The 19,135-nt window shown below is 28.6% G+C and overlaps 1 protein-coding gene across 1 annotated transcript; it reads left to right on the forward strand.

Annotated features, from left to right (window-relative positions):
- The first annotated feature begins 4,780 nt into the window (after positions 1–4,780).
- Positions 4,781–17,705, forward strand: LOC135949013 (putative fatty acyl-CoA reductase CG5065). The gene is made up of 7 exons (XM_065498470.1): positions 4,781–4,980; positions 8,667–8,947; positions 13,574–13,855; positions 13,923–14,035; positions 14,159–14,268; positions 16,671–17,103; positions 17,166–17,705. Exons 2-7 carry the CDS (start codon positions 8,726–8,728, stop codon positions 17,584–17,586), a joined length of 1,581 nt encoding a protein of 526 aa, XP_065354542.1. The 5' UTR covers positions 4,781–4,980; positions 8,667–8,725; the 3' UTR covers positions 17,587–17,705.
- The last annotated feature ends 1,430 nt before the right edge of the window (positions 17,706–19,135 follow it).

The following is a 19,135-nucleotide window of genomic DNA, read 5'->3' on the forward strand; positions in this document are numbered from 1 at the left end:
ATTTGTATAAAAAAAGTAATATGTAAATACGTGTTCTGCTGAAATGTAACAGTAAGAAAATCCAGATTTGAATGGTAAAATTTTATATTGGTATCAGAGTTAATATTATTTCGCATAAGAATGTATTATAAATGTGATATAAAAAATTTACTAAAAAAAATTTTGACCCACCCTCTTAAATATATATGTATATTCCCTTTTTATACCCTTCACCTTTGTGAGAAGATGAAGGGTAGATAGCGGAGTCGATTAAGCCATGTCCGTCTATTGAAATCCATTTTCTAAAGACCCCAGATATCGTCGGGATCGAAATCATCAATAATTCTGTCAGACATGCTTTCGAGAAATTTGCTATTTAAAATCAGCAAAATCGGTCCACAAATGGCTGAGATATGAGGAAAAACCCAGGACAACATCGATTTTTTACCTAATTTTGACATACATATATCTGGATTACTAAGTCATTAATATAGACAATATGGATATCTAATGATAGATATTTCAAAGACCTTTGCAACGACGTATATCAGACCTTAGTAAGTTGGACCTACAATGGGTCAAAATCGGAAAAAATATTTTTTAACCAGAATTTTTTTTTCACCAAAAAAAAATTCAAATCCAAAAAAAAATTTAAAATTTAAAAAAAAATTAAAATTTAAAAAATTTTAAAATAACAATTAAAAATAAACAACTTTGAAAAAAAAAATAAATTTAGTTTACCTAAAAATTTAGTTTATTGCAACTTTTTTGTATGCACTAATTTGATTGCAACTTCAAATTGTGCACTAAATTTTTAAGTTCAAAATGGTTTAAGTTTATTTCTGTACACTAATTTAATACTTAAGACTAATATTTCATTAAAAATAACAAAAAATATTTAAAATTTTTATTTTTCGAATTTGGATTCAACAATTTCATGACTAATAATTTTTGAAAATTTAGTGATAATATGTTTAATGCAGCTTTTTTTTTTTTGATTGCAGGTTAAAATTTTGCACTAATTAATTGTAGTGCAGATTTTTGCACTAAATCTTCGTTTAGTGATAGTTAAAAAATTATCACTATCACTATTTTTTTAGTGCTAGTTAAGAAATAAGCATTATCACTAAAGCTGATAAAAAATAGTGCAAACTAAATTTTTTGCAATTTTAGTGAGTGATAAACTATGCTAAATAGGGACTCAAAATTATACCTTGGCTGTTAGGGAATAACAAAATATTTCACAGGAGACGATTGATTTTTTAATTGGTTAAAATCATCGTCGCTAGGGAGTTTTTGTTAAAAATAAACCTATGTTTCCATTGTTTTGTAAATACCATAATATGTACTGACTACTTTTTAGTTTGTTTTATATTTTCCGAATTTAATTAATTATGTTCTAACTTGTTTTTGTTAATATGTATAAGTAAATTGACAAAAATTAAAGAAATTGTAATTCATATTTTTGTTTAATATATTTACAAGAAATTCGGAATCCTATTAACAAATACAACATGTACTTTGTATTTGTTAAAGGATAGCTGAACTGTCAAAGTTGTCTGTTTTTGTTTTTGCTTTTGGGTTTGTAGTATTTTTCGCCACCACAAACACAAGTGATTTGATAGATCAAACATCTAAAGTAGTGAATGAAAAAATAATGTGCTGTTCTTCGAAGGGCACCTTCTATAAATGCGCCTTGGTATGGATTTATTTTTATTAAGAAACCTGTTGGCATTATTACATGACTGTTCAGCATTTGCTGAGTAATTTAGGATTTTTTTTTATTTAACTTTTGATTTTATTGCTGCATACATTCCGCCAATATTACATTCAGAAATTGTGAAGATACAAGTTTGCTACAATCTTGTTTGGCCTTGGGAAATTCCAGTACTGTGAACCTTAACAAAAAAAAAATTAAATTACAAAAACAAATATTGTTTATCAGCTTGTCCTTTTGTTAACTAAGTGAAATACAGAATGTCCATTAACTATTTTGACATGTTTTAAAATACATTTGAATTTTTTTTTGGAGAATTGACCGTATTTTGTAATTTTATAAGGCGCGTTAAAGTACAAAATGCTGTCAATAATTAGCAATCGTTATCGATATGGACGAAACATACATATACCATTTTTTTTGCTGTCGACGTGACTTTGGTGAATGTTTAAAATGTTGATGGAAAGTTATAAAACAATGTTGGATACCAATTCCAAACGGTAAAAAGGTAACAGTAAGACTAATTTAGATTATTACAGTAGCGGTATTTGATGCAATTTCGGTAACGATATCCTAGCGGTGAAGTAAATTTCGGTCTGACTTAATTTGGTAACGGTAATCGAGTAGAAAGGGTTTTTTGGCATTCCCGATATAAGGATTCTTTGTATTTTTTTAAATTTTAAGCATTTTGTCCACGAAGTTCGGCACATACTGCACATGAAATGCATTCTGCCAATATCAATCTATGATACTAAAGTTTTTACATACCTGAGTTGTATATTGTAAATGTATAAATACAAGGGATTTTAATGCGCTTTATAAACTTGCTTTAGTCATTGAATACTCGTATATGCCAATTTTTAAATCCTTTTTTTTTATAAACTTTTAATAATTTTTTGCCTTTTTTTGTATTAATATCGCATACATACACAGAGAAAACAGATTCGTAGTAGCAACCGAATTTGTTGCCAATCGAATGATTCGGTTGCAAACATAGAATTTTTCGGTTCTATTAACAGAATGTCAGTTGATAAAAAATAATTTTTGTTAAAGCAACCAATATTTTGTTACCCCTTCTAAAATTTTGTAGCCACAACTGTAAAATTCGGTCACTAAGGTAGAATCATTCGATTGGCAACAAATTCGGTTGCTATCACGAATCTGTATTCTCTGTGTAGGTACTTTCGAATTTCTATACATATTTTTTCTGCAATCGGTCCGCTGTTATTTTGATGTCTGAATATTTCGTCATATGTCAATTTGAGAAGAAAGCAGATGCAATAATTAGTTTCGAGAAAAAAGGTTTTGAATCTTTTAAGACATTCCAAAACTCTTTACCTAATTCTTTTAATTGCAAATAAAAGCAGTTTAGTAGCTTAAAATTGTAACAACTCTTTATTTATTTAAATTTACACAACTGAGATTAGCGGCTAATCTCGATTTTCTTGTAATGCGTATAATTTTGTATCAATTAATATTTTTATGAATGATTATCTTTTGTGCCTGAAGGTACACGTCATTCCCCTGTAAAATCGTATATTTGTTAAAATTTAAATTTTTAAAGAAATGACGATTTGCAATAAGCAATTCAAATTTCAAAGAACATTATTTCTACTGCGTATACATATGACAGTATTTTCGACAACAATATTTTGTCTAACGTCATGAGCTTTCACATTTAAATAGGTCATTCCCCGGTTTTGTTTTTTTTAAAAAGTTCAATTAAAAGAGTTTTGTAGATAATCGTCATTACCCTGCCAAAAATATGCACAGGGGAATGACGAGTGGCAATGATAATCATTCATTCGTAAATTATAAAATAAAGGACATTCTTAATTCAGCTATGTGTGGACGAAGAACTCGTATGTCATTGCAATTATCGCTTAAGAACAATTAGGCCATCGTTTTTTCGCTGCCTTCGAGAAATCATTTTTGGAGATCATTAAAATACATTAAAACGCATAAATATTGATATCGATAAAAAAAAATTTAACACAAATTTGTTTCATGTGTAGTGACTATCGATCCAAGATTTGGCACATCCTAATATTAGTCTGCTTTTACACACAGCAAGTTTACTTGAAGCAAGTCTCTTCGATTCCCTTTTAAACTTGCTCGACCGTTTACACACAGCAAGTCTGTGTTCAATTTTGTATGTCAAAACCTAATAGACGCCATAATGAAAATGAGAAAACAAAAGAGAATTGAAGAGACTTCCCAGTACAAGCAAGTGTGTACCCCTCTTCTTTCTTCTTGCCTCTCTCTCCTATAAACTCTAGACTTGCGCAAGAAAACTTGCCCTGTGTAAAAGCAGACTTATACTCTTACTTCTTACTTAATCAAAAATAATGTGTTTTATTTGAGTGTCTCATTTGTGTACTTTGGATCCAGTCTCTTTCCCTACGGCCGTCTTACAAATGTTCTACCATCACTGCCTCTGTAAAACTGTATTTGGATTCATCCAAAAATAAAACAGTAAGTATTCCATTTCTGGCTAGTCCATTTTAAATTTTCTTCTTCGGCATATTGTGTATGAGTAGTACGGTTTTTCGCGGGGAGATAGTAACCAAGACATGTCTCATTTGAACTATCTTGCCATTAAATTATCTTGTGTTGGAGTAGTGTTTATTAATTGAATATTAATCTCATTATTAAAATTATTGAATTATTAAAAAATATTCTTCAATTAAACAATTTAAAATTAAATTATTGCTAGGCAAGTGTATAGAATTTTGTATCCTATTGACTTATAATTGAATACAAAGTATACCAAGTTCGAAAACTCGCTACTTAAGGAATTTATCGGGCAAATATATACAAATCCAAGTACAACTTAAAGAGAAGCAAATATGTACAACACAAACAACAAGCGTAACCGTACAAACATTTCTACACACATTAACGTATTAAATATAAATAAGTTTGCACACAGATCCATAAGATACATATGTAGGTAGGTCGGTAGGTAGGTATTTATCTCTGTATGAATTTACACGAAGAGCATTCATTCTTTGTACTAGCAGATTTTCCGTATAATTTCTACTGATGCCACAATATTGAATTTAGTTGATATTTTAACGTCAACTTGAGTAAATCGCGCTTAAGTTTTAAGGTTTTAGTACTAAATACTAAATATTATTAGTACTAAAGAAGTGTAATCAAATCTAAGCAAGTTATAAACTGAATTAACATAAAAATACCTACTTGTATAATAACGTATACTATCAGCAATTGCAAATAATAATAAAAAAAAAATACAAAAATAAAAATAGTGTATTTAGGAAGTGAGTTTAAATTAAATATTGACATACAACATTTTTTTACAATAAACTGTTAATAGCTTAAATAAACGGACTTTTTCAAAAAAAAAAAAAAAAAAAAAAAACAACCCATATTATCTGTATAAAGAAATGACTTTGAAATGATTTTTTTTTATATAAAAAAAATCAAACGTTAAGCATTCATAAGTTCAAATAAAATATTTAACTATTTTTCAATATTTATTTATTTGGCCTTTTACATAAATTATCTAAAACAATTGCATTAACACAATTGTGAATGTTAAAAAAATAAGAAACACCCAAAATTTCTCTTCAGTTTTATTTAGGTGAACAAAACCCCAAATTAAAATACCTATGTACATATGAATATATTTAAAAGAAACCGCGTACATATTAGTGTTATGTTGATTACTTAAATGTTTAAAATATGGCTAAACATTAAGCATTAATTTAAGTGGATGTTAAGTTTTAATTTTGCCATGGAAAAATAAAAGTTTAAACAAATTACCAAACAATTGTTTATTTACCACATAGTACATGAATGACATGAATTTGCTAAAAATTTATTTCCGTTTAAAAATGTGAACTACAGTTCATATTATTCGTTTTCCAAATTGCGTGTCAAAACTATGGAAATTCTAAAAAATAAGCATTACATAAACTACTCGTACATACAATGAATGATTAGATAAAAAAAAATATTATACAAATATAGACAGTGTGTCTCATAGTGTATTGTTTCAATTCTCAGAAGGTGTGAGAAATAAATATTAAAATTACAACTAAATATTAACTAAATAAATATTATAAATTAAATGATTTAAACTGTATAAATCGTGATAATTGTTAAAGACGACTATTATTATTATTATTTACTATGGTTGTGTTTGCGTCCTAAATCTTTTGTTTTGTGACTCATTAAATCTTATTATACCCACCATCAAAAAATATGGAGGTGGGGGTGCGTTATATTGATTTTGTCATTCCGTTTATAACATATCGAATTATTGGTCGTAGAAACAAAAGTAAATACAGGGTCCTCATACGATTCTAAGACCATCTAGTCCAAACGAAAGGAGCTAGCTAGCTGAAATATAAATACTCTCTGTTGATAAGATTTGTTTGGTATCGAAAATGGGCTAGATTGGTCCATGTCCAAAAATACACTAAAAGGTAATTTTGAGAAAGAGTTATGTTGTTTAAAACAGGTCGTTGAGTTTTGTTTTGATCACTGAATCACAGTTTGCAAATAGTTCACATCCATATATGAGTCCTGGAATCAGGTACAATTAGAATTCTTATTCTTAATGGTGAGTTATCCAAAGTCTTCTTAGTTTCAAATACGTTTGGGCAACAAGTGATTCGAGAGATTATTCTTAAATACTAGCTGACCCGACAGACGTTGCCCTGTCCTGGGTTATGTTTGATTTACATTTGATTTTAAAATATCTACAATAAATCTTATGGTCATAGAATAAAATATACATAGAAGCGTTACTGACAGACAAAGAACCTAAGTTTGTTGTCAGAAACCTAAGTCTTGCGAAATAAGTCTTTGGTCTTATTAGCGAATTTTGATATTTTGAGTTTTTATATTAAAAATTAATTTTTGGTCAGAAATATTAAACGCTTATTGGTCAAGTTATTAGAAAATTTAGATATTTTGAGTTTTTATATAAAAAATAGATTTTTTGTCAGAAATATGAGTGATCACAGATCGAGCTATTTTTCTTGATTGGCCAACTTATTAGCGAATTTAGATATTTTGAGTTTATATATTAAAAAAAGATTTTTGTTCAGAAATATGAGTGATCACAGATCGAGCCCTTTAATTGATTAAACGCTTATTGGACAAGTTATTAGTTTTATATTAAAAATCGATTTTTATTCAGAAATATGAGTGATCACAGATCGAGCTCCTTTTCTTGATTAAACGTTTATTGGCCAAGTTATTAGCGAATTTAGATATTTTGAGTTTTTATATAAAAAATCGATTTTTTGTCAGAAATATGAGTGATCACAGATCGAGTTCCTTTTCATGATTAAACGTTTATTGGCCAAGTTAATAGCGAATTTATATATTTTAAGTTTTTATATAAAAAAATCAATTTTTGGTCAGAAATATGAGTGATCACAGTTCGAGCTCCTTTTCTTGATTAAACGCTTATTGGCCAAGTTACTAACGATTTTAGATATTGTGAGTTTTTATATAATTAATCGAATTTCGGTCTGAAATATGAGTGATCACAGATAAGTGGGCGTATTAGTGGACGTGGACAATTTTTATTTCTATACAAACTTTTGCGGACTATTGCGAACATTAAAAAAATAAATTAGTTAAATTGGTCCAGGCGTTCTGGGATTTTAGATATATCGAAAAAAATTGGATTGGCCGATTTTTCTTTCAGTAAAAACATAAATTGGATTACTATGAACATTTAAACAAAAAATTAAAAAAAAAATCGGTATAGCCGTTTTCCGACTTTAGATAAATTGAAAAAAGGCGTAAAAAAGGCGTACATTCCGTAGAAACCTAAGTTGGACTATGACCAACATTTTAAAACTCTACTGATGCAATTACCAACCAACGACTTTTGATTTTTATATAGAAGATAGATATGTATGTTAAGATAGATATGTATGTTAAGATTTTTTCGATCTCAGTCCTTAGTGTTTCAAAATTATAAGAACATTTTATTATTTTTTACAATAATTTTTTTGAAAAAAAAAATCTGTATAGATTTAATATCTAAATTTAAAAAAAAAAAAAAAAACTGAAAAAAATAAATTTCCATCCCTTGTCTATCCAGCAAAAACTTTGTAATGACCTAAAATCACTCAATAACTTATTACCACTACATACCGTGTACATTACATAGAAGTTGCTGTGTAACGACTTATTTATTATCTGTTATATAACTGCTTACTTTCTAGTTATTTTATTCAGCATTTATTGATAACGGCTTCTGTCAGAACCAACTGTCAATGAGGTATTTATTAAGTCATTACTGGTAACTAGTTTTAATGTTATTAAAGTAATGACTTATTTATAAACGGTTGTGGTAAGTACTTGACTCGAATGACATCACCTTGTGAAAATAATGAATTAAAATGTTATTGCGTAAGTTGTGAAGTGACAGATTTTAGCATTTTAACTTATTTCTTGGCAATGAAAGTTTTTGCTGGGTATTTCGTTCACTGTGTTTAGCCGCTCATGAATTTATGAAATATTTAATACAAGATGTTACAAGTAATTAACTCCTTTAACAATAAATCAAAATTTTTTTTGTTGTATTTAAAACCATTACAATAATTGTTTAATATAATTACAAGTACTAAATAATGGAAGTATTAACAGCATAACTACCAGTTGTATTGTATGTTAACAACACACAATAAATATATCCACATGCCGGACAACTGCAGTTAAACATCTGATAAAGAAAAAAATCCAACAAAAATAATTCACAAGACATGGCCAGTTAATTTGTCTGATTATGATGATGTAGGCCCTGAATTAAATCATGTTATGTATGAAATTGCAAGAAATAAAACTAAATAAAATGTATTAAATGTAACAAATACACGTTCGTAAATATGTAATTGGGGAATATTTGTTTGTTTATTTATTTTTATTTTTAATTGCATTTTATTGTTTTGTAATTGTTTTTTTTTTAATTTCTTTTTAGTAAACAACTCTAAAAATACACATTAATCTGATTACTAATTTGTTTACACGGACCTTATTATGGAAATTCTACAAGCTGACGGTGAGGCTGATAAATCCCAAGTGGCATCTTGGTATAAAGGAAAAAATATTTTTATAACCGGAGCAACTGGTTTTATGGGCAAGGTGTTGGTTGAAAAATTACTAAGAAGTTGTCCCGACATTAAGAATTTATATTTGCTGATACGCTCAAAACGTGGCCAAACAGCGGAAGTTCGCAAAGAACAATATTTGAAATGTGTGGTGAGTATTTGTTAAAATATTAATACATATACATACACATTAGAGTGTCCGAAATGGTGTGTTTTTGAAAAAACCGGTTTTGATTTTTATTTTTTAAAAAAACCAATTGTATCCGGATTCGGTTTTTGTCTTCAAAACATTTTTATTCAATATGAAAAATACGCTAATTTAAAATTTTTGAATTCTTAAGGCAATTATTTTATATATTTTACGAAATATTGTCAAATGCTATTGACAATTTTCTATAGAATTAATCAATATTTTTAAAAATGGTATCAAAATTTTCCAAAAATATGTTTATATGAGCTTTTGAAAATATATTTCATTAAAACCGGTTAACCGTGTTACAAAGACCGGTTTTTCAAAAAACCGAAATGTTAAAGAAAACCGAAACCGGTCGACTTTACAAAGATGAAAAAACCGGTTGGCCGTTTTTCGGTTTTGGATACTCTAATACACATACATAGTTAAGATTTTTATTCGAATTTACTAAAACGAAAAATTTGCAAAACTCAAATAAACATTTAGTTCTACAATAGAACAATTGACGAAATGCAATAATGGACAAATTTAACTTCATTATTGCCGAATTCATTTTTTTATGAGATTGTCTAGAATTTCGTTAGCAAATAGTTTACAAAGAAAAAAAAACTATGAGTATGCATTGATTTTTCTAAGTTTTTACAAAAAAAGACCAAAACTTCAAGGTCTTAAATAAACTTAAATTTTTTTTTGAATGTTGGAAGACATTCAGTGTATGTGCACTAACTATACAAATGTATTTATAAAGTACTGCTATTATTTATGTTAAATTGTTCATGTCATCTTGGTTTTGATCAAAAAATTATTATCTCAAAATATTGTAATTACTGACTCATACATTCACACTTTGTTTTGGCTGGGTTGAAATATTGTCAAATAATTGTTTACGCTTTATGACCATTCTGTCAACATATTCTAAATTCAAATAATCGTGCTGTTGTTATTAAAGAAATTTTATATTTGATATTGTTACTTTTATATATAGAGGTTGACAATACAATGGACATTTTTCTAAATATTCAATTAATAGGTCACAATCGATAAAAAGTTCTTAAACAAAATTATTTTTATAGTATTTCATTAATATGTATTAGAGTATTCAATTAATCGGGTTTTTTGTTTAATCGATTAATCGAGCAAATAATTAATCGGTGTTTAAATTTAATCGGTTATTTTTAAATTTAACCGAATAATTTATATTTTAATTTTAAATTGACAAAAAATGACAATTCAACAAAACAATAAATAAATATGTATATACAAGTGTGTGTTTATTAGGGATTTTAGGGAGAACTTCTGAAATAATCTTTTAAAAAATAATATAATTTAAATGCTTTCCTTTTAGTTTTAATAAATCTTGACTTGAAACTCTATATGCAGATGTTGGATAAATCGAAAGTAAGGCATATCCAATTTCTCAGTTCCTTTTCTAAGCATATAAAATTCTCCATCATACCATTGGAGTCCGTTTTGGATTTTTTTTAGATTTTGAATACTTTAATAGTTTCGTTAAGTTCTGATAAAAGACTTCAGTAATGTCTTTAATTTCGTCTAACCATATCGTCATCCGATTCATTAGGACAAAGTTCATCATAGAACATTCTAGAAAAAAGGTAATTTCGAAATTCCTTAGTTTCAGTTTTCGTACTATACTTCAAAAAACTATTAATAGAAGGAAATATTCACGAGTTAAGAAATAAAATGTGTGAGTTATACCCTTTACCATGAGTGGCAAGGGTATACACTCAGGTCTAGTTTTATGCGATAGATGCGTTCCATAAAAAAACGCATAAATTGAATTCGCATAAAACGATACTCTAGCTTCATATAAAATTTAATGATCGTTCCAAAATTCTGAAAAACCGCATAAATTCAGATTTTAATTAAAAAAAATGAACAAAATCACATAAAAAAAATCAACAAAAATATATTTATTTCATTTACTTACATAAACAGTAAAAACAAAAACCGTTTAAACAAAAATAAACAAAAATATAATATTAATTCATTAATTACAGAAAAAACAGAAAATTATCCAAAAAATAAGCTAAAACATTTTTTAAGGAAATTCTGTAAATATTTATGATTAATCTGAATAACTGAATAATTGTCTGCATCGTTTTGGAATTGGTTCAACGTCGCTTTCATCACTAGATGATATAATCATATTGTAAAAAATTATTTTCATCACTAGAAAATAAAAAAACATCTAAAATTTTAAAATCTGTAAAAATTCTAAAAAAAATCGTTAATTTAAAAATCGCATAAATTTGAATCCGTATAAACCGAGACCTGAGTGTATATAAGTTTGTCATTCCGTTTGTAATTTCTACATTTTTCATTTGCGACCCCACAAAGTATATATATTCTGGATCGTTACAGATAGCGGAGTCGATATAGCCATGTCCGTCTGTCTGTGTGTTGAAATCAACTTTCCGAAGCACCCAAATAACTTACAGAAAATCGGTCCACAAATGGCTGAGATATAAAGAAAAAAACGAGGACAACCTCGATTTTTGACCCATATCTAGATTACAAAATCAAATTAAAAAAAAAAAATTTTTTTAAATTAAAAAAAAATAATTTTTTAAAATTTAAAAAGAAAATTTCGATAAAACAAATAAAAAAAAAATTTAATTTTGTTTACCTATTCAATTCAATGTTGAAAGTGGAAAAATGGAAAAAATATCCCGCGGAATTTTTATTCATAATTGTTCTGTATATTTCTATATAAAGTGTATATTTCTATATAACCGATCAGAATTAATTTAACCTTTGAATGATTCGATTCATTTACAAGGCCTACTTCGAAAAATCACTTTAACGAGCACAATCTCATAATAATCTTATAGAAATATATGACGCGACCTAATTTCAAGGCTATCGGTCTTCCATATAAAGTCCATATCCTCGTTAAAGTCATTTTCGGAAGTGAATGGGTGATTTATTTCCATTGTTTTACCAATATAAATATGTTCTCTTAACAATTCCATTAAACAATTCACGCCTAAGTAAAATTTGTTCAAAACATTTTGTTAATGATTTTATATCTAGATATATACAGTGTTGGAAAAAATAATAGAAACGAGTGTTTTTTTTTAAATTTTGTTTGTATATTAGTCAAGTTTAGTTTTGCTAAAAAAAATTTATATGCAGTTTTGTTTATCAGACATACAACATAAGAAAAAACATAATTAGATCAGTATAAGGAGTTAATAAGTTAATTATATAAAGGATGAATTCTAACAAGTAAGAGTGCTATATTCGGCTGTGCCGAATCTTATATACCCTTCACCAAATTATACTTTAAAATTATTTTTTTTTTAAATTGTTTTTCAAAATAATTTTTTTGGAATTTTTTTTTTTTTAATTTTTTTTTTGAAATTTTTTTTTTGGAAAAAAAATTTTTTGATGAAAAAAAAATTCGGGTTAAAAATATTTTTCCCGATTTTGACCCATTGTAGGTCCAACTTACTACATCCTTATCTACATCGTTGCAATGGACTTTGAAATATCTATCATTAGATATCTATATTGTCTATATTATTGACTTAGTAATCCAGATATAGATCAAAAATAGGTCAAAAATCGAGGTTGTCCCGGTTTTTTGCTCATATCTCCGTTATTTATGGACCAATTTTCCTGATTTTAAATAGCAAACTTCTCGAAAGCATGTCTGACAGAATTATTGATGATTTGGATCCCGAAGATATCTGGGGTCTTCAGAAAATTGATTTCAACAGACAGACAGACGGACATGGCTTAATCGACTCCGCTATCTATAAGGATCCAGAATATATATACTTTATAGGGTCGGAAATGAAAAATGTAGAAATATCAAACGGAATGACAAACTTATATATACCCTTCTCACGAAGGTGAAGGGTATAAAAAATAATGAATTGAATACATTTGATGAACAAAGGAATTAAGCCTATGAATTAATTCATAATGAATTATTTAACGTTTATATAATGAATTATATAAACGGAATATTTCTCAGGTATCAAATAGGAATTTTTAATTTTCTATGAACTCCTCCGAAACGGCTCAACCGATTTTTATGAAATTTTGTATGTATGTTTGGTAGGTATGAGAATATGTTGTATTTCATACCGCTAGGTCATTAGGGTGACCCTATCCAGAATTTATTTTTAAAATTGTTTGGCCAAGAGCTTTTTATTCGCATTTTATTTACTTGGCATTAAAAAATACCTATAACCCCAAAATATCATCAACAGACCCTCACCCACCCCTTTTTCAGCCGAGATTTTAGTATTTTGTATGAGCAATATCCAAATGTCAATATTTACCTATTTTTATGAAATTTTGTACATATACATATACACAGAAAAAACTATTTCTTAAACCGTTTCAATTCAAATATTTGTCACATATTGAACTGGTTTCAATTATTTCATAATTAAATCAGGTATTCATTTGCTCAAAAACTAAATTTCTTGATATTTTCTATTGAATTTTGATTTAACAACCAAAATATTCACTAGAAATAATTTGTATGGCAGAACAACGTTTGCCGGATCAGCTAGTTTTTCTATATTATCTTTATTTTCGTTATTTTAGATCTTCAACAAAATCTTGGAGAATAATCCGGATATAGTGAAGAAAATTCGATTGATTAAAGGTGATGTTATGGAAGAGAAACTTGGCATGAGTGATGATGATAGGGAACACTTAATTGAAAATGCAGATGTAATTTTCCATTGTGCCGCCAATGTACGTTTCGATCAACCATTACGGCCCATGATACAAATGAATGTTTTGGGTACATTGAAAGTCCTTGAATTAGCTGGGAAAATGTTAAATTTAAAAGTATTTGTACATGTCTCAACATCTTATTGTCAAGTAAGTCAAACTATTAACTAATTCAAAATTAACTATTAAGAAAAACATTTCTTTATTATTTGTTTAGTGCAATGAAAGTATTCTGGAAGAAAGAGCATATCCAGCCCCACAAAATCCTTATGAAATTATTGAAATGATAAAGTCTATGGACGACAAAGCTTTGGACGAAATAACCCCTAAGTGAGTTTTTATATACATAAATAAATACATACAAATTTCTATATTTATAAATCTATGTATGTATGTATGAATATAATAATTACATTATTTATGATTATAATTTTGTTTTTACTTTTTGCTTAGACTATTAAATGGACTGCCAAATACTTATGCTTACAGTAAAGCATTAACTGAAGATTTAATTAGCAGATATGAAATAAAATTACCGATTATAATTACTAGACCATCAATTGGTGAGTACATACAATATACATATTTTTGAACAAATTTCCAATGCAACCTTAAAACTCATAAATACTAAGTGATCTTTAGGTATTTGGTGCGGTCAAATTATACTTATACAGTTGTGTTAATTTAAATAGAAGAGCTTTCAAAATATGTTAAAATTTTTCAAACAAATTATCACACAAGTGACCCTCGGGAGACTATCAATAATCCTAAATTTGAAACTAGTTCTCGAACTGTTAGCCGCATGACAAATGAGGCTGGTCTTGGTTGTTATCGCCTAGCGAAAAAACCTTTTATTTCTAAAAAAACCTTTCTGCTCGTTTTATAAAATTTATTAAAGAACATTTAACTGGTCTCGAAATGATATACAATTCTCTTTTCGGATGAATCCAAATACAATTTAAGAGTCAGTGATGAGAGAACATACTTACATATGTAAGACTGTCTTCCAGGCAGAGATCTTCGGGATCTGGAAAGCCACATAGTTGATAAAGGCACATGTCAATAGAGGGGCTGCAGTGACAATATACGTAGACAGTCAGGCGGCACTAAAGGCTCTGGAGTGTCATCTAATACACTCCAACCTAGTGGGGGACTGTAGGAGAGCTCTAGAGGAGCTATTGGTACACTACTCAGTAAGATTGTGTTGGGTACCAGGGCACTGTGATATACAGGGAAATGACGTAGCAGATGAACTGGCAAGACATGGTTCTGATCTGGATCATGATACTAGGGAACGGAATGTTAAACCACCCATTTGTTACTACTATAGATTAATTTACGAAAAATTCCTCGACTATACAAATCAATCCTGGGGCAAAGTGTCCAGGGCCTTATGGCCAAAACTGAATGCAAACGCGACTGGAACACTGTTAGAGTTGGATAGGTATAATCTCACGATTCTAGTAGGAGTGATAACCGGCCATTGCTCAACGGCCATTCGGCCATTGACGAACTTGGTAGTGTTGCTGACTGCAAATTAAGTAACATACTAGGTTTCATTAAGGGAATAGGGTGGCTATTTAAGGGACGTTCTATAGCGATTCCAAATCCGTGAAAAGATCTATCTTTCTTTCTCTTTTCAGCAGGCGGTACTTTGGTCTCTTCTATTACTCTAAGGCTATCCTCTTTTTCAAACTATTTGAAGGGAATCACAATGGACCTAAAGGTTTCCGAGTAGAAGTGCACATAGTGTACACGCCTTCCTAACCTAACCTAAAGACAGCCGAAGGGAATGAGACTCGACCCCAAGTACACAAATAAGACAGTAAAGTTATGGTTCCAATTCATAGTAATATTCGGCTGTGCCGAACCTTATGTACCCTTCACCAAATTATACTTAAAAATATATTTTTAATTATTTTTATTTAAACAAAATTAATTTTTTTTAAATTATTTTTTTTCCAAATTGTTTTTTAATTTTTTTTAAAAAAGTTTTTTCCAATTTTTTTAAAAATAATTTAGGGCAAAAAAGAAAAATTTTGATGGAAAAAATTCGGGTTAAAAACTTTTTTTCCCGATTTTGACCCATTGTAGGTCCAACTTACTATAGCCTTATATACATCGTTGAAATGGGCTTTGAAATATCTATCATTAGATATCCATATTGTCTATATTAATGACTTAGTAATCCAGATATAGATCAATAATAGGACAAAAATCGAAATTGTCCCGGTTTTTTCATTATATCTCAGCCATATATGGGGACAACGGAAAGTTGATTTCAACGGACAGACGGACATGGCTATATCGACTTCGCTATCTATAACGACCCAGAATATATAATATAAAATCGACAAAATCGGCCCACAAATGGCTGAGATATAAGGAAAAAACTGGGAAAACCACGATTTTTAGCCTATTTTTGATCTATATCTGGATTACTAAGTCATTAATATAGACAATATGGATATCTAATGATAGATATTTTAAAGTCCATTGCAACGATGTAGTTATTTGGACCTACAATGCTCAAAATCGGGAAAAAAATATTTTTTAACCCGAATTATTTTTTACATCAAAAATATTTTTTTGTCATAAATTATTTTTCCAAAAAATTTTTTTTTAAAAATTAAAAAAAAATTTTAAAAAAAAATTTGGAAAAAACTTTTTTTAAAAAAAAATTAAAAAACTATTTCGAAAAAAAAAAATTATTTTGTTTACCTAAAAAATTTTTAGGTATAATTTGGTGAAGGGTTTCTAAGGTTCGGCACAGCCGAATATAGCTCTCTTACTTGTTTTTAGCTACTGCAGAACAAAATAAGATCCCACCACTAGCTATTAGAAATGTTTTGATGGCTATGAGTGCTATTAAAATATTAATTATTTTTCTTGTTCTTATTTTACAAAAATGTTTATTTAATGCTAATTTAAAACTAAATTTGATCATGATCATGTTTTCTTTCAGTTACCGCTGCATTAAAAGAACCTCTACCTGGTTGGATTGAAGGTGTAAATGGTCCGACCGGTCTTATGATAGGTGCGGCACGCGGAGTTATACGTTCTATGCATTGTAATCCCGATTACTCTTCAACTGTTATACCTGTGGATAAGGCCATAAATGGAATGATTGTAGCCGCCTATCAACGGGCACAGTTGCCATCGAAAAATGTCGAGTTTTGTAATTTGTGCATAAATAGCAAAGCTCTGTACTCGTGGGGAGAATGCATTGAAACGGGAAAGCGTTTCTTCTATGAAGCTCCATTGAGTTTTGCTCTCTGGTATCCTGATGGTTCCATAAAAAAGAACTATTATCATCATATGTTTTGTGTTATATTCTTCCACTATTTGCCGGCATACTTTATTGATTTCTTATTGCTTTTAATTGGACGTAAACGATTGTAAGACCAGCATGATTCAATGTAATGTTTACTATTCAGACAATATTCTATTTCATTTTCAGTTTAGTACGTATACAAAATAAAATATCGACTGGTCTGGAACTGTTACAGTACTATACCACCAAGGAATGGGAGTTTAAGAGTGAAAATTTCCAGCAACTTCAGACGAAACTTAACCCCATAGATCAGGAAATTTTCGACACCGACACATCGCAGGTAAACTGGGAGGCATATATACGTACCTACATAATTGGCATGCGAACTTATATATTGGGCGAAAGTGAATCGACTATACCACAAGCAAAAAAGGTTTTACGTCGTCTATATATCATGGATCGTTTTGTAACATTTGTGTTCTATGGTTTGATCTTTTGGTTTCTATGGACACACTTGGATGGTTTTATGGATAGCAGTGATATTCTAATACAGAAAACATTGCAAACAATTTTCAGTTATAGTAAAAACAAAACAATCGAATTATAATTTTGAAAAGAAAACAAACAATTTATATTCGTACACTTTTTTCACTTGTCTAGATATAAGATATACATAAATAAAAAATAAAAATTGAATTTCAAAAATAAAGAATAAGTAAAACTAAACTTGAGGAAGTTTGTATCACTATAGTGAGGAGGGTATTATGCGTTGGTACTGAAGATGATTATAAAATATATATATGTATTAGTTTTGGATGAGTTTAATTTTGTTCTTCAGTAACTAAAACCAAATGATTTAAAATTTAGAGCCAATTAATAACGAGAACCTGTTCTGTAAATCAACTTAAAGTTGCACTGCAACGTTTGGAATAAATCATATTGTTAAATCCCAATAACCATTTAAAATTGTAAAATTCAAGGTCTAGAAATTGAACTAGAATTCAAATTGAATTCCATACTTTTATTAAATATTTTTCAAGTTAAACTAAATAAAACAAGTAAGAGAGCTATTTTCGGCTGTGCCGAATCTTATATACCATTCACCAAATTATACTTCAAAATAAAAATTTTAAATATTTTTAGGTAAAAATTTTTTTTTTCCAAAGTAGTTTTTTATTATACCCTTCAGCTTCGTGAGAAGGGTATATATAAGTTTGTCATTCCGTTTGTAATTTCTACATTTTTCATTTCCGACCCTATAAAGTATATATATTCTGGATCCTTATAGATAGCGGAGTCGATTAAGCCATGTCCGTCTGTCTGTCTGTCTGTCTGTCTGTCTGTCTGTCTGTCCGTCTGTCTGTCTGTCTGTCTGTCTGTTGAAATCAGTTTTCTGAAGACCCCAGATATCTTCGGGATCCAAATCTTCAATAATTCTGTCAGACATGCTTTCGAGAATTTTGCTATTTAAAATCAGCAAAATCGGTCCACAAATGGCTGAGATATGAGGAAAAAACCAAGACTACCTCGATTTTTGACCTATTTTTTTACCTATATCTGGATTACTAAGACATTAATATAGACAATATGGATATCTAATGATAGATATTTCAAAGACATTTGCAAACGTCTTATATAAGACCATAGTAAGTTGGACCTACAATGGGTCAAAATCGGGAAAAAATTTTGAACCCGAATTTTTTTTTTTTAAAAAAAAAATTTTAAAAACAAAAAAAAATTTTAAAATTTAAAAAAAAAATTTTTTAAATTTAAAAAAAATTTTTTTTTCAAAATTTAAAAAAAAAAAATTAAAATAACAATCGAAAAATTTTTTTTTTCAAAAAATTCAAAAACAACTGGAAAAAAATTAAATTTTGTTTACCTAAAAATATTTAAAATTTTGAAGTATAATTTGGTGAAGGGTATATAAGATTCGGCACAGCCGAATATAGCACTCTTACTTGTTTTTTTCTAAATTTTAAAAAAAATTTGTTGGTTTTTAAATTTTTTTGGTGAAAAAAAAAATCGGGTTAAAAAATTTTTTTTCCGATTTTGACCCATTGTAGATCCAACTTACTATGGTCTTATATACGTCGTTACAAAAGTCTTTGAAATATCTATAGAGTTGTCAAACCGGTTTTCGAATTATTCGAAAA

Source organism: Calliphora vicina, chromosome 1 (genome assembly GCF_958450345.1).
Source record: "Calliphora vicina chromosome 1, idCalVici1.1, whole genome shotgun sequence".
NCBI lineage: Eukaryota > Metazoa > Arthropoda > Insecta > Diptera > Calliphoridae > Calliphora > Calliphora vicina.